The following is a 19,366-nucleotide window of genomic DNA, read 5'->3' on the forward strand; positions in this document are numbered from 1 at the left end:
CCTCCTCCCTGCGTCCTCAGGTCCGGTACTCGCGCGGAGGCCGCCCTGGTCCGCTCGGCCCCGGACCGCCCACCCGGGCACTTCTCGGAAGGGAAGGCTCCTAAGCGCGCAGAGGAAGCGCGCCATGACACTGTACACGACCCTGCGGGGCCCAGGCCGCAGGACCCGCCCACGTCCGCAGGACCCGCCCACGTCCGCAGGACCCGCCCACGCCCGCAGGACCCGCCCATGTCTTCGATGCTCCGCTCCGCCCCGCCTCCTCCCACCTCCCATCCTGTCCGGTCTCCAAGCACCGCACCGCGCTGTGCTCCTTACCCCACTCTTGCCCTTCCCGCTTTCCTTCTCCTAACCGCTTCTTGCTCCTGCCCCTACCGTCTCCCCTTGGCCTTCTTTGGCCCCCTCGGCCCATGTACCGCTTACCTCCCTGCGCTGCTCCCCCAAACCTGCCTCTCCCCTTGCAGGCTCTTCCCCTGGTCCCACCCCACAGCACCCATTCCCACTCTACTCCCCACGCCCTCTTCCCCCACCCCACTGATCTGTTTTAGTTTGTTTGCATTTTCTAGAATTGTTTCTAAATGGAACTATAGATTAGTTTGCTTTTTCTTGAGTTGCACATAAGTGGAACCATTTTTTATTTTGTCTGGCTTCTTTCACTCAGAATAACTATTTTGACAGCCCTTCCTGTTCTTGCATGTAACAACTGTTCATTCCTTGTTGGTGCTGAGTACTATTCCATTTATAGATATACAACAATGTGTTTACCTAGTCACCTGTTGATAGACATTATCATTCCCAATTTTTCCTTATTAGAAGTAAACCTGCTGGGAACATTTCAGTGCAAATCTGTGTGTCACCGACCAGAGTTCTTGGACTCCTTAGTCAGTAGAAATTGATAAGAGGCCAGACAAGAAATTCAGGCAAGGCTTTCTTGGCACTCATACTGCAACTTGAGGGAGCGAAAACAAGTAACAGGTTCCCTTGCTCACTTCCCGAGGCAGGGCAAGCTATTTCCTTACATGGGGTGAGGGTAGGTGGCGGGTCCAGGGGCTGTGCTGGAGGGGTGGCTTGGGCGGTCTGGCCACCCCTTTGGTGGTGCTGTGCGCAGGATGCCTGTGCAGGACCCTGGTTTTGCTTCCAGCTCCTTAGAAGTGGCAGTTGTATTTTTGGTCTTTTTGTATGTGTTGTTCATAATTTGCCCCAACTCACAGTTAATTTTACTCCCTTATAGTTTCTTTGTATTTTGTTTCTGGAGGAGAAAGTTTGTCCAGGTGCAAGCACTACAGCAAAGGGTCCCAGGTCCCAGCCTGCCTCATTTATATGGACATGTGATTTCTTTCTCTTGGGTAAATAACTGGAAATGGAATGGCTAGGTCATAAGGTAAGTGTAACTTTTTAAAACTACCAAAATGTTTTCCGAAGTGGTTGTTGCCCCTTCCATTCTGGGGAGGACCACCAGCTTTACAGAATCCACCAGTGCTCCTCTCTTCCAGAAACACCCTCACAGATACCTCCAAATAACTTTTAACCAGTTATCTGAGTATCTGGTGGCCCAGTCAAGTTGACCTGTAAAATTAACCATCACAGTCCCAAATTGGATAAATAAATAGGAAAACAACAGGGGGAACACTGTAATAACCTACAAACATTTACTATTATGAATTTAAGGAAAATTAATATTATCTATTTGGACAATACTCAAGTCTGACTGGACAGATGGTTAAAGGATATGAGGAGATGGTTTGCACAAGGGAAACTACAAATAGTGTACAATCACTTGGGAAAATATTTAGCTTCCCTAATAATTAAAGAATTGGAAATTAAAAGAGTCCAGTATACTACCTCCTACATGTTAAATTAATAATAGGTTTTTTTTTTTAAACCGAAGTTAACAGTGCTTTGGAGACTCAAGTATACTCATGCATTGCTTGTAGAAATAGTGGAATAATTTTTCTGGAAAGAAATCTGACAACATGTACCAAGCATCACAGAATTCATTATATCCTTCCATGTGGCAAATCTGCTCCCGGGAGCAAATCCCAGGGAAAGAATTCAATAAAGAGAAACACTCGATTTTTGCAAAGATGTTTATGCTTTTCATAATAATAGAAGGATCCAAAATCATTAGCAGCTAGGAAATGGCTAAGTAACTCTTGACAAAGTAATACAATGAAACATCATATAGCCATTAAAACTTCAAATATAAAGATTATCTGGATTTATGGAATGATCTATATGAAATAATGCCAATGGGAAAAAGTAGAACACAAAATAGTTAATACTTAAGAAAAATAACGTAAAAATATGTGCTATGAAACTGATCTGAAGCATAAAATTTTGGAAGAAAACTTTTTTGATGAAAGATTTTCTTTGTATTTTTCTCTTCAAATGATTTTTAATTTCACCAATGCTTCGTATTCCTTTTAGATAAATTAGAAAATAGAAGTATACATAACACAATTCTTTTTTTTTTTTTTTCCTGTACGCGGGCCTCTCACTGTTGTGGCCTCTCCCGTTGCGGAGCACAGGCTCGGGACGCGCAGGCTTAGCGGCCATGGCTCCCAGGTCCAGCCGCTCCACAGCATGTGGGATCCTCCCTGACCGGGGCACGAACCCGTTTCCCCTGCATCGGCAGGCGGACTCTCAACCACTGCGCCACCAGGGAAGCCCCACAACACAATTCTTGAACACTATCTCAGAAATCATTACTGAGAATATTTTGATGTGTATTCTTTCAATCTTTTTCACACATACTGTAGTTGATATGTTTTAATTACTTCCCCTTTCCCTGAACTATATACTCTTTCTTTTTTTTTGAAGAATACACTCCTGCCTCAATCCTGCATTCTCATTTATATAATTTGGATAGGATGGCTCTAGAGCAAGATTTCTCAAACTCAGTCCTTTAGACATCTGGAGTCAAATAATTCTTTATATGTATTGAGGGTGGGGGGATGGTTAGGTAATGCTTTGCAGGATGTTTAGCAGCATTTCTGGCTTCTACCCACTAGGTGCCAGTAGCATCCTCCTCCAGTTGTGACATTGCCAGATGTCGCCTGGGGGGAATCACTGATAGGATACAGATGACTGTATCCTAAAACAGTTTAGGTGTTGTTTAGTGTGTTTTAAAATCTGTCAGTATGTTTTTACAACTTGATTTTATTATTCAGTATTTTGGTTTTTAAAGATTTATTGCCGTAGATAGATAGACAGACAGGTTTAGATCTACTTCATTCATGTTAACTGCTGTGTAGAATGCATTGTATTGACAAACCTGAGGATATCCATTATTCTACTTAGAGACAGTAGGATGTTTTCATTCTTCAGCTGTTACAAACCATGTTACCATTCTACAAATGAACGACTTTGTACAAACCTCCTTGTTCACCCAAGTTTACTTTAGAATAGACATGTAGAAGTGGAACTACTGGATCAAAGAATAATGCATCTTCAGCTTTCCTAGGACTTCATCAGTTGCTCTTCAAAGTGGTGGTACCTACAATGTGCATGAGTCCATTTCCCCACATCTTCACCAATATTTGATGTTATGAGATTTACTAATTCTTGCCAATATGATGGATGCAAAATAAGGTTTCATTGATTTCTAATTTTCATTTCCCTGATTGTTAATGGGGTTGAGAATCTTTTCAGATGCTTAATAGCCACCAATTTACAATTTTTGTGAATTGTATGCATTCTTGTCTCTTTTTCTTTTAGATTGTTTCTCTTTTTGTTACAGCTGTGTTGGAATTCTTTATTATTATGCATACCAATTATTTGATGATTGTATGGGTTTTCATTATTTTCTCCCATTATGTGAATTTGATTTTTACTTTGCTCATGATATCTTTTGTACAGAAGTTTTAATTTTTAAGTAGTCAGATTTATCTACCTTTACAGTTTGCTTATGTTCTTTTACTGTGTTTGTTCCCATATGTGTGTGTTTATAATTTTGTACAAACAGTACATACTATTATCATCAAAATGTATGCATTCTTTCCAACTTGCTTTTCTTACTCAATATTTTGTTTTAACATTTTATTTTATTTCATTTATTATTATTATTTTTTTTTCGTGGTACGCAGGCCTCTCACTGTTGTGGCCTCTTCCGTTGCGGAGCACAGGCTCCGGACGCGCAGGCTCAGCGGCCATGGCTCACGGGCCCAGCCGCTCCGCGGCATGTGGGATCTTCCCGGACTGGGGCACGAACCCGTGTCCCCTGCATCGGCAGGCGGACTCTCAACCACTGCACCACGAGGGAAGCCCCACTTAATTTTTTAAATATAGATTTTATTCATTTAAAAATTTTTTGGTTTTTATTTATTTTTGGCTGTGTTCTGTCTTCGTCGCTGTGTGTAGGGTTTTTCTAGCTGTGGTGAGCGGGAGCTACTCTTCGTTGCGGTGCACGGGCTTCTCATTGCAGTGGCTTTTCTTGTTGCGGAGCATGGGCTCTAGGCTCACGAACTTCCGTGGTTGTGGCTCGTGGACTCTAGAGTGCAGGCTCAGTAGTTGTGGTGCACGGGCTTAGTTGCTCCACGGCATGTGGGATCTTCCCGGACCAGGGCTCGAACCCGTGTCCCCTGCACTGGCAGGTGGATTCTTAACCACTGTTCCACCAGGGAAGCCCTGTTTTAACATTTTACCTGTATGGATTTTAAAAATCTATTTTATTTCTTTTAATGGATTTTACATAATAATGATATTCTCTTGTGTTATTTTCTAAAGCTTACAGTTTTTATTTTCACTTTTAAGTTTTTAGTCCACCTTAAATTAATTTTTGTGTATAGTTTGAGGTAAGGGTCTAATTTTGTCTTTTTCTACATGGAGAGACAGTTGTCAGAACCATTTATTAGATGTTCATATATTAAACTATTTATTTAAAAGTCTGCTCTGTTCCATTAGCCTCTTTGTCTATCCCTGTACCAAAACCACACTGTTTTAATACTATAATTTTATATTAAACCTTACTATCTGGCAAATATAATTCTCCCTTCTTCAGTAATGTATTGGCTTTTCTCGGCTCTTCATTCATCTAAATGAAATAAATTTCACCTTACATGTGAAATTTAGTTGCATAAAATCAACTCTATTGATGGGACTTCCCTGGCTGTCCAGTGGTAGAGACTCCGTGCTTCCACTGCAGGGGGCATGGGTTCAATCCCTGGTCAGGGAACTAAGGTCCCCCATGCCATGCAGCGTGGCCAAAAAAGGAGAAGAAAAAAACAAGCCTCTATTGAAGTGTTGGTTGAAATTGCGTTGAGTTATTGAATTTACAAGTTAAAGAGCAATTTCTATTTTTGATAATATTTATTAAAGTAATGTAGCTTTTCATTTATTTAGGTTTTATTTTATATTTTTCTTCAGTTTTATGTTATTGAGAAAGGAGTTGCCCATTTTTTGTTAGATTTATTGGTAGAAAACTTGTAACTTTTGTTGCTATTGTGTGTGTTTCATTTCATGTTCTAATTTCTAATAATTCGTTGCTTGTCTATTTGAATGCTATTTTAGTACATTGATACTTTATCCAGTAATCTTGACAAATTCTCCTCTTATATTCCACAGTTTTTCTTGAAGAGTTTCTTGAATTTTTTATGAAAAAAATCTTATCATTAGATCATCTTTCTTTCTTTTCAGTCCTTATATCTTTTATTTCTTATTGTGCTGACTTGGACTTCCCATAAACTTCGAATAGATGTAGTGAAAGCAGGCATCCTTTTTTTGTTCCTGACTCTAAAGGAAATGCTTCTAACATTTCTCCAGTATGCATGATTATTTATTGTAGATTTTTGGTAATCTTTACTAGGATGTAGATGTTCCCTCCTATTCCTAGTTTACTAAGAATTTTTGTCATGAATGAATGTTGAAATTTATTTTTTGGCTTTCCAGTATCTAGTGAGATGACCGTATGTCCTTCCTCTTTCACTGTGTTAATGTAGAGCATTACATTAATAGACTTTCTACTAATGTTAAGCCATCACTGAAATCTTGAGATCAACCCAACTTAGTCATTATGTATTTTTTGTACACATTTTTAGACAGTTTGCCAATATTTAATTTATGGTTTTCACATTTATATTCAAAACTGAGTTGACTTTATAATTTTCCTTTCTCATGGTGCCATTGCCTGGTTTAAATATGAAACTTATGCTAGCCTCACCAAATGAGTCTAGAGGCTTATGGATATTGTTCAAAATCAATCAGTGTATCATAATTTTAATGGCTTCACTATTGTTTGTATCATAATAGACTTACAAATTGAAGAAGATACTATGTATCTAGTTTGTCAGTAATTTTAATAGTGAAGATAGTAAGTATTTAATAAAACCAATTTTTAAATAATCTGTTATTTTCCTGATCTGATTTTGCCCCCATATCACAGAGGTTTTGAGGTCAGATTGGTATGGCTGGCACTTACTTTTTTCACTGAGGTTCAGCTCCTCTTCCAGAGGACTGACATTCTTATGGCTCTGAAGACTGGCATCATTTCAGATGACCTGGGTTGGCCCAGGGAACTTGAGGTTGGCCTTTGACCTCCTGGGCCATCTTCTCTCTATCCTCAGACTATGCTAATTCATTTTCTCCCATTAAAATATAAAGGCTTTCTCTGCCTTCTGTGCTTCTCTGGATCCTCTACTTTCTAAGACTAATCTATATTTGTTTCTGGGTTCTTCAAGGGAGCAGGCCTTATCTCTAGCATGATCCAGAGAGCTGAATTCTGACTCATAGTAATTTCCCTGTTAGTCCCTCCCTCTGCTCACTTTCCTTTTCATGAGCCTTCCTATCTAGGCAATACAGTTTCAGGACAGTTTCCACTGGCTTTTCGTCATAGCTTTGCAAGACCTCAAGCCAGTCCTTGCAATCCTGGTATCACCCTCCTGCGGCGGAGGAATATTAAAGCACAAAGGAAGGACTAGATTTTCCTTCAGTTGCGTTTTAATTTCACTGGGTCAACTGAACAAGGCTTTCAGAGGAAACATCATTTGTAGCTTTGAGCACCTTCAGCAACTTTTCCAAAACCATGGTGGTAAATCTCTGAACATAATTACAGGGGAAGGTGAATTCTCTCTCTCCAGATGGCTCTCCACCACAAGTTAATCCCACTTAGTGTTACTGGTGATTGAATTCTCCTGCGAGAAGGAAATTATATGAGATCCATGAACATTTGATGTATGGATATTTCTAAACAGCCTGACTTGGAAAAGATTAAAACAGCCTTGTATTCCTAATACCTCAAAGCTCCTCACCAGCAGGACCCAGATTTTAATCTGCTCCAGGTGGCTAAACTCAGGAAGGCTTATAGCTCTCAGCATCTTCAATTAATGCCAAGTGTAATCACAGTTGGCAGAGTGCAGGGTGTTCTGACATATTTCAGGGATGGGCATAGAACTTCTCTGCCAAGTCCTCAGAGTACTGTCTTTTGGATTGCACTTTTCATAATCAAATAGGTACCATGAGGGGCTTCCCTGGTGGCGCAGTGGTTAAGAATCCGCCTGCCAATGCAGGGTACATGGGTTCGAGCCCTGGTCCAGGGAGATCCCACATGCCACGGAGCAACTAAGCACTTGAGCCACAACTACTGAGCCTGCATGCCACAACTACTGAAGCCTGTGAGCCTAGAGCCCGTGCTCTGCAACAAGAGAAGCCACCGCAATGAGAAGCCCACACACCGCAACGAAGAGTAGCCCCTCACCACAACTAGAGAAAGCCCGCGCACAGCAACGAAGACCCAACACAGCCAAAAAAAAAAAAAAAAAAAAACCTACCATGAAAAATGAGCTACAGGCAATGGATAATCCCCTACACTTAAAAATCAGAACCATGGAAAAAAAAGTAAGAGCAAATTATTCCACATAGCTCTGGGTTTCTCAACCTCAAAAGCTTTGTGCAGAGCCCTTCTTTGAGGACCTTTGCCATGAAGACAGCTGAGTCTGATTGAGTTGTGTTATATCTGAGTGTGAGAGAGGTTGCCCACTGTTCTGCGTCAGTGTGTGTATTTATTTTGATTTTGCTCATGAGTCCAGAGGCATTTGGAATTGGCCACACTTAAAGCAAAACGAAAGCATCAAAATATTGGATATGGGAAGTAATCACATAGCTGGGCTCGCCTTTTCCTGCTTGATTGGCTTCTGGTCTGGGGCAATCTGAAACAAGATGTTTCCAGAGCTTGTCATAGGGACAGCTCTGCAATGGAAACCGAGAGCACCTTCAACAAATCATAAAAGTCCAAGTTATACTGCAGTACCAAAAAGAAAGTTCTACTCAAAAAAAATTAGGTGTTGAATATATGCTTTTCTTTAATCTGATGGCTATTGCGAGGTTAAAAAAGTGAAGCTTCTTAAATTCCACCGGAAAAACAAGGAATTCAGAGTTACAAAGCAGATGAAGGAGAGGATAATCCTTGTATTTAATGCCTCTTTAGATACACTACCAAGATGATGGAGTAAAAAATCACCTCCGGACACTATAAGAAACGTACAGCATTTTTGATGTAGGTAATAGCTTGGCGTTTATGACTATCAACAGGTCATGAGAGAACAAGAAAACAGTGTTCGTGTGTTTGGACTAAAGTAAAAAAAAGCTTAGTAAGTCCTTGGCATTTCTCTCAATTTTATAAATTACTAAAGTGTGTATTTAAATTAGATTTTATTAGTCATTGTAAAATGGTGCATTGACTTCATTACACATTGTTTTTAAAAGCTGGAGAAATGGATTTCTAATTCTGTTTTATCACACATGACACAAAAGTGTTTGTAATGACTTTGTGTCATGAGACTCCCCACCAGTTGGGAACATTGTCATTCTCCTATTCCACGGTTTATAGTTGGAGATTACAAAGCATGTGGATGTTAAGTTGTTCCTGTTCACATTACGATAGCAGTGACGGGATTAAATCCAAGACATTATCTGTAACGGAAGAATTTGCCTCGTTATATGAAACCAGAAGCCCTCTAAGTGTTTTGACAGAGAAGAGCTGTAGAAATGATATCTCCCAACCTGGAGCGAGCCCACACATGGGTCTCAGTTTTGTCCCGTTGGATGTGGCCTGCCCGCTTTGTCTTGCTCTGCTGTAAACGACAACAAAAGAACGTGTTGGGCTCCCCTTAGCACAGCTCAGGCAGAAGGGCAGTTTCTAAAGAATGTGAGAAATGCAGAAGGAAAATCAGAAGGAACTGAGAATTCTGTTCCCTCATTGGAACAGAATGCTTCCTCCATTCACCCATCATCTCCCACAATCTGATTTCACTGTACCCAGACTCCCCCTCCCTCCCCTGGCTCCCCTTCCACATAAGCTCTTCCAGTGTGCCCTCTGGAACTCTTTCTACCATAAACAAGCCCCTGCTGTGAGGCTCACGTTACTTATGTCTACAACACCCGTGACCTGGTCCTCAGTCCTGCCATCTGTCAACCTTCAGGTCACTCTCCCACATTCACTGAGGACATTTGCACCTGGCCCATTGTCTGTCTTTCCAGCCCCACTGCTGGGTGACCTGAGTTCATGCAGGCAACTGTTCAACACCCTAGCTGCAGGTCTGTTTGGCTCCCAAGTTTAATGTCTTCCTCTGCTCCCTTCAGGAGGCTGGAACATCAGAATCGCTAAGCCTGGCAGCTTAAATAAAAGGTGATACCCAAAGCTTTTTGTCTCAAGCAACCACTGGAACTCCCAGTCATAGAATCAGAAATACCTCGATGATTGGGGAAATTGTTCTTAGTTCTAAGATGTATTATCTGACACAAGGCAGATTTCCAAGCTCTTGTTGAAACTGCTAGGAAACAAGGTCCTAAAAATTTCTCTTGAGTGCAATATAGTCAGTGGGAATTATTAAGGACCCATTCATACTAATTTAATATGTATAAGTAATCGTAGATATCACGATTGATTTTGTGTGCAGCTATGCTTATGTGATTTAATGAATATAACAGATTTGTAAGGTCTTTTCCCACAGGAACTGAGCTACTCCCAAGAACCATTACACTTGGTCTGGGGCATTATTTGCTTTTGTTTTCTAATTGCTCCATCTGTTTTCGTCCGTGAATTTTTTTGGATTGAGTTTTTTGGTATTCCATTTTCCCCTTTCTGTTGGCTTTTTAAGTTATACCTCTGTTTTATTTATTTTTTTAATGGTTGCCCTAGGGATTACCATATACATCCTTAACTTATCACAGCCCATTATACCAATTCCCAGATAAAATCTTTTTTAAAAAAAATAAATTTATTTATTTTTAGCTGCATTGGGTCTTTGTTGCTGTGGCTCACGGACTCTAGAGCGCAGGCTCAGTAGTTGTGGTGCACAGGCTTAGTTGCTCCGCGGTATGTGGGATATTCCCAGACCAGGGCTTGAACCCATGTCCCCTGTATTGGCAGGCAGATTCTTAATCACTGCACCACCAGGGAAGTCCCTCCCAGATAAAATCTTAAACCATACACATCCACTTACTACCCTCTCACTTTGTGCTATTGATGTTATACATCTTCAGCATAAACTATAAACTCCACAGCACATTGTTTTATTTTTGCTCTAAATGGTCAATTAACCTGTAAGTAAAAATTTTAAAAACAACCAAAAAAAGTTTCTAAATGTATCATTTCTGGTGTTCTTCATTCCTTTGTGTAGATTTGAGTTTCCAACTGATATTAGTTCCCTCAGCCTGAAGAACATTCTTTAATATTTATTGTAGTACAGACCTGCTGGCAACAAAATCACTTTTTCTTTTTTAAATCTTTTTTCACCTTCATTTTTTTTGAAGAATTAGATTTCTTTTTTTTTTAAGAATTTAAAAAAGTTGAAGTATAATTTACAATGTTGTGTTAGTTTCTAGTGTAAAGCAAAGTGATCTGGTTATACGTATATATATTTTCATATTCTTTTCCATTATAGTTTATTACAAGATATTGAATATAGTTCCCTGTGCTATACAGGAGGACCTTGTTGTTTATCTAAATATTTTATATATAGTAATTGTATCTGCTAATCCCAGACTCCTAATTTATCCCTCCCCCCCTTCATTTTTGAAAGATATTCCTGCTAGTTATAGAATTTTAGGTTGACCGTCCCTCCAGCCCCCCTCACTAAACACCAGCACAGTAAAAATGTCATCCTGTTTACTCTGGCTTCATTGGGTCTTATGAGAAGTCAGCGGTAATTTTTATTCTCCTACCTCTAATGTAATCCTCCTGCCATCCCGACCAGCTGATGTTAAGGTTTGGCGTTCAGCATTTCACAGTGATGTGCCTAGATGTAGTTATTGCTATGTTTATTCTACTTGTTGTTTGTTGAGATTCTTGAACCATTGGGTTGAAAGTTTTCCACATTTTTCAGCCATTATGTCTTCTAATGTTTTTTTCTGCCTCAGTCTCCTTCTTTCCTCTTCTGTGGGATCAAAAGCAGACTGACAGATTGTGTTTTCTGACTTATAGTGTAGACTCTTTTATGTTTCACTATGCAAATGAAAGATTGACCTATTCTGGTTCCCTTGTCTTATCAGAGGTAGATCTGATTTTCAATAAGTTCTATTCACTGGAGAACTCTGTAGACAGCCATGATGAAATAGAAATGACTCAGATGATCATATCTATTTTGTCTTGACTATCTTGATGCTTTTTAACCTTCTTAATTCTTGGTGTAGTGTTTTAAAGGCCCATGTTTTAATTGAACATACTCATTTTTGTTATAATGAATGCATACATTTTATTTAAAGTATCCATTTTACTGCATATCTTCACAGCTGAATAAGCAGGCCATTGCAGGCTATTTTCACTACATTTTATCTTGCTTCTCTCTGCTTACCCAGATCTGTCTGGGCTTTCGGATAACTGAATTGCAAATTAAAAAGCAGAACATCACACGCCATTTCTCTGAAAGCCAAGTTCACACAAATCTCATAATTATCCACACAGGGTGTCATCTATTTTTATGCCTTTGTAAATAAATAATCTTCCCTTGAATAAAAATCATTTACTTCTTGATTCCTTAGTATTTATAATTTTCTAGAACTTTATGTGTTCACGTTATGATTTAAGAGGCATCGTGTGTAGACGCTCAATACTATAACTGCTACCTTGTTTAAGGACTTAAGTCAACAAGTCTTTAGTAAGTGCTTGTGAAAAGTCATAAAATAAAGGACTTGATAGTATTTCTGTCTTCATGATGCCTCTAACCAAACTGGGCAGTCAACCAACCCACATGAATGGAAACATCCTTGTGGAGAAGCTGGGAAAGTCAGGGATAGTTTTATAGCAGTGAGATTGAAGTAGGTATGGAGAGAGAATTTGGAAGCTGGAAGGAAAACATTCAAAGCAAGAGTAGCACAGCAAACAGACACAGAACCAAGCACTCTACCCGTCCCTGTACATGCTATCTCGTTTAACTTCCCCAAGGATGAGGCATTAGTCGTTAACTGACTTCTGTAGGAGATGGATATCATTCCTGCCCCTCTTTCATAGATGAAGAAATTGAAGTTCACAGATAGAAGTGATGTGCTGCAGGCTCTACAGCCAGTGGGGGGGGTGGGGAGGGGTGTGGGAATTTGATGGTCTGAATGCCTGGCTCTACTTCCTGTGCTCTTCTTAACCATTGTGCTCTCATACTGCTTCCACAAGGGGGATTGGATATAATAGCAGTCAAGTATCTATTCTTGTTAACTGTGTGAGACTGTGGGACTGATTCTGATTTAGGATTTTGCAAACAACACTAACCCTGTATGCTTTCACCTGCCTTGCAAACCAGAAGGTTGTGAAGATTTACACCCATTTAATAGTATATTTCAGTTTCCACTCAACGGGAAGTGCCTTAAATTCAGCTTCACTCCAGTTTCCAGCCTTAGCTCTGCCCTCTGCCCTGCATTATTTTAAGATTACTGTTTAGTTGTGGATAAAGTTTTATCATAACCATGATTATTACAGCTTCCAATTTTGAATTTCTAATTTCCATTTCGTAGAAGAGGTGAGACTTGAAACAGGTCTTGAAGAAGTCAAGTTGAAGGAGTAATGAGCATTACAGGCATGAAGGAAAACCCTCATCAAACCCCACTAGTTGTAAAAATATTGAATTACTATGTTGTACACCTGAAACTATTATAATATTGTAAATCACCTGTACTTCGATAAAAAAGAAAAACCATTGGTTGGACCTGCTGCACGAAAAATCCTTTTGCTGGCATTAGATTTCTAGTTTACTGTACAAATTTACATCTAGGTTAATATGTGTTGGAAATCATATCTTCTGATTAGGTGGTCAGAAGTCCTTTGCAGCCAAAGTTTGGCTTCAGCAGAATTCTACAGAATTCTATTGTTACGATAAAGAATAAAACCTGAGATATGATCACATCTGAATTTCTACCTGTATTCTGCAGATGTGTCACATTACATATAAACAAAGAACATTAAGCTTTCAGATGGGATATCTGAGGTCAATGAGATTGCCAGCAAATAATATCAACATACTAACTGGTATTTAATTAATCTCCAAAAGGCAATACATTGGTTAATACTTTAATCCACCAAAGTTATGGATATTTACTCATGGAAGTAAAATTTTCCTAGTACATACATACAAGAGTAAAAAGCCTTTTTCTTTAAGAAAGTATAAGACAAGAGTATCCATGTGGACTAATAATGTCAGCAACATTTTTGGGGTGCCACCCTATACTGAGAGAGGTATATATATTTAGTAGTTGATATAAAATGCTTGCATTAACTTTGGTTTGTTGGGCCATCTCTTCAATGGAAAGTTCTGTTATTTAGCTTTCTAACTTGACTTGAGTCATTGACCAAAATGTATAAGTCAGAGTTTTGAAACCACCACCACCACACACACACACACAGAGAGAGAGAGAGAGAGAGGGCACTAATGAACAGCTTTAGTCACGAATGCATATTCATTAATTTCCCCATGAGGAACACTCCATCAATCCTGACATACTAATGCCTGACAAGTCAAGGTAGTTGAAGGTTCTCTTTGGGCCATTAGGCAATATTTTCCTGTGTCATACGACATGATGCATAAAGAACTTTTCTCTAGGGCTAAGAGACAATGAAAGAGAAAACCACAGCACGTACCTTATGATAAATAGTGGAAATCTGAAGATCACAAGTGTCTCTTTTTCTTCTGTATAGTGAACTTTTTAGGAGTTACTCTTTCTAAGAGAAGTGAAACAACATTCTAGTTCTTTCCCTGAGGACTGTAGTTCTATTCCACTTCTTGATCCAGTCAAATGTATTCCAGAAGAGGACTTAAGCAAACTCTGACTCCTTTATCTTTTCTTTAACTTAATTCTCTCCTTTTCCCCAGGATAATTACTTAAAGAAATTGCAGTACTTGCAAGAGACTTGCTTCTGATCCCCTGGCTGGAGGCTTAACAAGTTAGAGCAGAGGGTGGTGAGAGAATGCTTAAGAGTACTTGATGTGAATTCTCTGGAATTGGGGGCATACAAGCACAAGGGAGCTGTCGTCAGTTTTTGGTCAGGAGTGCCCAGTGGAGTACTCTGTACCAGCAAGTCTTGAACCGTGGTAGTGGCCTGGAAGAAGTAGGATACAGCCCCACCCCAACCAAACTCTCTCTGCCCCCTGAGAGAAGGGAAAAGTATCCTAGTCATACCCATGGCTCCACATGAAGGAGTATGGAACCCAGAGAAAGGGTAAGAGCTGTGGGGCTTCCCAGGAGACCCCCAAGTCAAATGATGGTGTGGTCCATCGTGAGAAAGGGTTGGACGTGTGGCCTACTAGAGAGGCAGAGAGGGAGCTTAGACTATTGCTCTGAGTGGTCTTCAGTGACAGAGGGGGCTGAGATGGAGCTGAACACCACCCAACTAAAGGGGAGAAGCCACCTATGAGGAGTCTACCCCATCAGTCTAAGTCACCAACTATTAGACCAAACCAAAGGCAAGCCAGGCCGCCGTTCTGAGTTCTATAAAACAGCATGTCAAACCCATCTGTTCACTAGCACTTGGATAAATATCCAGCTGTATACATTCAAACATCAGTTCCTGAAAAACATTTTATTATCATAACAACTGCTGCTTATTAAGTGCTGTGAGCACAGTGTTTCAATGGTACTTCCTTTGTCCTTCCTCTACCTTCCCACCGGAGAGCAGCTGGACCCAGCATCCCCCTCCATCATCTACCAAATCAACATGCTAGGGTGGGAGAAAGAATGAATAAGCAAACCATGGCCCAGACCCCACTCCTGGCTCTTGGCCCCCAGACCTAGCCTGTGTCAGGTACAGAGGGAGCTTTGAATTTAGCTAGGTTCTAATAACTGATAGTAACCAGAAATTATAGATTCTGCCTAAGACATCATTAGGAGAATGGAAAAACTCATTTGACATAGCACCACTGAAAGTCGGGACTGAGGGAAAAATGCTGCCTTTACATTCTCAAAGAATTGAAATTCCTTAGTAAATCATTTACATATATAATTCATTTTAGAAAGATTGCCATCCAAGGTGGCAGATTTTTTCCTAAGTTTGGGATTTTAAAGAAGCAAGGTTACTCTATCTAGAAAATTAATTTATGAGTTACCAACATTTTTTTTGGATAAAGTATTAATATACTTCTTATTTCATCCCTTGTCTTAAAAAATAAAATACAGGGAAATTACTGGACTCTGGGATGGATATTGTCATAAATGAAATAAATTCCTTAATTAGAAGACATCTTATCTCTTTAAGTATGAAGAAAGTACCACTTTTATTCATTCACCTGTGATTAGTGCCTTGAAACAGCAGTTTTCCCCCTGGTGACCTCATAGATAAAATGCACTCATGCATCTTACAAATTTGAGCCATTGAATCTCTCTCACCTGGAGGACCTGTCCCCATATGTCATGAGAAAGAGGAAGCAGAACTGTTAAAAAATTACATAACAAGAAATGGATAACCATTCTCCTTTTGTATGAGTTCCTTTGCTTTGAGTAAAGAGATTTTATCATCTTAAGAGGTCCAGTCACCACCATCAATACCAAGTAAAAATAGACAAATTCCCATAATGTTAGCATACTAGTTACAAGTCTGAGCCTCTGTTTTAATGGTTATTTGGTAAAATTTTCATCTTGGCTTTGTAACACTTTTTCTATAGTTTGTATTTTATCTTTGGTATTTGAGAATTTGGGATTAAAGACAATCTTTCATTATATTGAACCTTTCAAATTAAGCAATTGATGTCATCTCTTTTGTGACTTTAGGAACAAAGGGTAATGACTTTTAAAGAAATGAATATACAAAATAAAATTGTAGTCATTGCCAATGTTCTGCCTTAGATTTTATGTAAGTGCAGAGGCTTCCTGGGATGTGTGTTAGTTCTTCACCGTGAAGAACGAATGGTGAGAAAGGACGATGGAGTGAGCTGGGCAAAAAGTAGAAATTGTGACAAATGAACACAGAACAGTTTTTTCAGATTAATCTCTGACTTGCTGGTCAAGAGATTGAACTTGAGAAGGGCTGTAATAAATCAGGGACTGTTCACAGTTACTGATTATGGAGAGCAAGCCCCTGAAGTAAATCAGCTCTCCAGGATGTAGGCTGGTTTTGAATCCAGAGATGCACCTGTGGACTCAGAGACCCAGGAGGATGTGTGTGGGGTATGCTTGACCGTATGGCAAGGGAAACTAAAAGAGTAATAAAGAAAACACGATTTTAAAATGTTTTCTTCTTGAACAGCACTTTGTGATTTTTGTTTATCTCAAGATCTTAATTCTCATGCCAGCTGTGGAGTATGTTTTGCTGCTTTATAAGAGGCAAGTGACTAACCCAAGATCAACTGGAACAGCCACTCAGACGCAGGTTTTCTGACATCAGTTCCAGTGTCCTTTCCCTGATGGGCTTGACTGGAAGGGTGAGGTTAATGCACCATGACCAGGCCCTCTCCCATAGGAATGTACTTTCAACCCAAGAATTGGGAAAAAGCCTTTCTTCAGATGAATTGTTATGTTTCCTTTTGATAGACAATATGAATTTTGCATTTCTATTATTATTGTAATTATTTTGGCTGCTGAAAAGCTCAGAGCCCAATTTCTGGCCTAGTCTTCAATTTTGGAGATTGCATGAGGCCTTCTGATCATGTCTTTCCATTCTATCTATATTATTCCTCACCTTTTTTATTCACACTTTCGTATTTTAAGGTGGCATGCATATGCCTCTTCAAATTATTTGTGGAACAAGGTAGGATATAAATATATCAACAACAACAAAAAGCAAATTTGTGGCATTTGACAGCTTTAGGTTTCTGGAGGCAGAGCCATCGTTCTTTTTTTTTTTTGATTAATTTATTTTTGGCTGCATTGGGTCTTCGTTGATGTGCACGGGCTTTCTCTAGTTGTGGCGAGCGGGGGCTACTCTTCGTTGCGGTGCGCAGGCTTCTCATTGTGGTGGCTTCTCTTGTTGTGGAGCACAGGTTCTAGAGTGCGGGCTCAGTAGTTGTGGCACATGGGCTCAGCAGTTGTGGCTCACAGGCTCTAGAGCACAGGCTCAGTAGTTGTGGCACACAGGTTTAGTTGCTCCGTGGCATGTGGGATCTTCCCGGACCAGGGCTTGAACCCGTGTCGCCTGCATTGGCAGGCGGATTCTTAACCACTGCGCCACCAGGGAAGCCCCAGCGCCATCATTCTGAGTCCTGGAAAATAACATCTACCCCATCTATTGAACTTGGATGAATATCCAGCTGTATTCAGCTATGTTGCAAAGCACTGGAGCATCAGTTCCTGGCAAAAGTTTCATTATAACAACTGCTTTTTATTGAGTGCTGTATAAACTGCTGGGGGTGCCTAGAGATGGGCTCATGTTCCTTGGGTTCAGACAGGAAGCATTGTTCCCTTCAATACTGAGAAAATTCCTGCTGGGAAGAGGTGTAAGTCTGGCCTTTCCAAATAACCACCTTACGTGGGGAAGGAACACCCAGAGTTGTTTCATCTGTGGATTTCCATGCCCTTCCATCTTCTGCTCCCAGTTCCTGCCTGCACCTGTGAAAACGCCCAGCTCGGAGCGCCATGCTCTTACGGTTTCTTCTTTCCTCTTCCTCCTCTCAGTTCTGAAGAGCAGGACCCCAGACTTCATAATCTCACTAGCCCATGACATACAGTCTTGAAACTCAAGGCAAACATGGCCATTCCTCCCTAAAAACCCAGTCTCACCATGTGAATATAGCAACGATGTAATTAAATATGTGAAACAATATAACGTTTCACTGTGAAGTATTGAATAGTTTGACAGAATTTTTAACACACTGGAACTTACGCCTCCAGCTGAATTTGGATGTGTTCATTCTGTCATTTTTTTTAAACAATCCAATCACCGAGTCCCATCTAGGCAGTTATAGAGGTGGTCTTTGGTATATTGTCACCATCATTAACTATGCCAATGGAAATTATCAATGAATGAACATGGATTGGGGCTAAGCTCTTTGCTGAGGTTGCCAAACCTTCAGAACCCTGACTGCAGAGTTCATGGTTGAACGCATCTTCCTGATACAAAGGACTCAGCTAAAGCTGCACCCTGAGCATATAGTTACTCATTAGTTATGCATATAATTAAACAATAGCCCATTTGCATCATCAACCTACAAATCTGCAAAGCTGAGGGCCAAGGAGTGAATGAAGAGTCATTGTGATGCAGTTATAGGTAGAATTTGCTATCTCTTTTCCAATTTAAAAATCCTGTGCTAAAATGGGCAGTTTAAAAAATGATAAAGCTGTTGGGTGCTTCTGAATCTCTTTCCTTGCTCTTGAATTGTTGCATTTAGATCTTAACTCTTTACTTTTCCTTCTTAGTCCTAGACATCTTAGAGATTCTACTGCTATAGAATATATCAGTATTCTTCGGATATATTTGATGTGAAGAATAGGGGAAAAAGTAGTTGTGTACCTTTATTTGGCTCAGATGCCCTCAGTGTGGTGGCAGCTGTGACCCATTTCTGAATGTAGTGTTTTCCTTGTTTCTAATGACAATCTTTCCAGGGCATGAAGAAGATTAAAATTGAAATCCCCATGGGTTATTAACGAAAAGACTTTAATTTAGAAATTCTCAAAACTGCCTGTGTCCTTCATTTATAAGTCAAAATGGTAGTTAACTTTTCAGAAGTGAGTAGCATCTGCTGTGTTTCCATATATTCGGAGAGAGTCAGCCTAGCCTAAGTGGGAGATTTCTTCTGGTTCTAGGTCAGTGGTTTCCAAAGGGTGGCCCCAGACCAGCAGAATCAGTACAACCTGGAGTCTGTTGCAAATGCAGATGCTCACGTTTTACCCAAAAACTACTGAATGAGGAACTTTGAGAGTGAGGCCCAGTAATCGCCAGATCACAGGTGATTCTGATGCCACTGAAGTTTGAGACCACTGCTCTGAGTCTAGAGTGAGAACAAGTGCTTGTAATCGAATCCTGCTA

General features: G+C 40.1%; 1 protein-coding gene across 2 annotated transcripts in view; it reads right to left on the reverse strand.

Annotated features, from left to right (window-relative positions):
- The window catches only part of MSRB2 (methionine sulfoxide reductase B2), a 22,410-nt gene extending 22,264 nt beyond the window's left edge, over positions 1-146 (reverse strand). For both annotated transcript variants that reach the window (XM_024766123.1, XM_024766114.1), the window contains exon 1: positions 9-146. In XM_024766123.1, the coding sequence (XP_024621891.1) occupies positions 9-126 (118 nt within the window). In that variant the 5' untranslated portion in view covers positions 127-146. The remainder of the gene's footprint in view (positions 1-8) is intronic.
- Between the last annotated feature and the right edge of the window lie 19,220 nt (positions 147-19,366).

This window comes from Neophocaena asiaeorientalis, unplaced genomic scaffold, assembly GCF_003031525.2.
Source record: "Neophocaena asiaeorientalis asiaeorientalis breed wild unplaced genomic scaffold, Neophocaena_asiaeorientalis_V1.1 scaffold217, whole genome shotgun sequence".
Taxonomy (NCBI): Eukaryota; Metazoa; Chordata; class Mammalia; order Artiodactyla; family Phocoenidae; genus Neophocaena; species Neophocaena asiaeorientalis.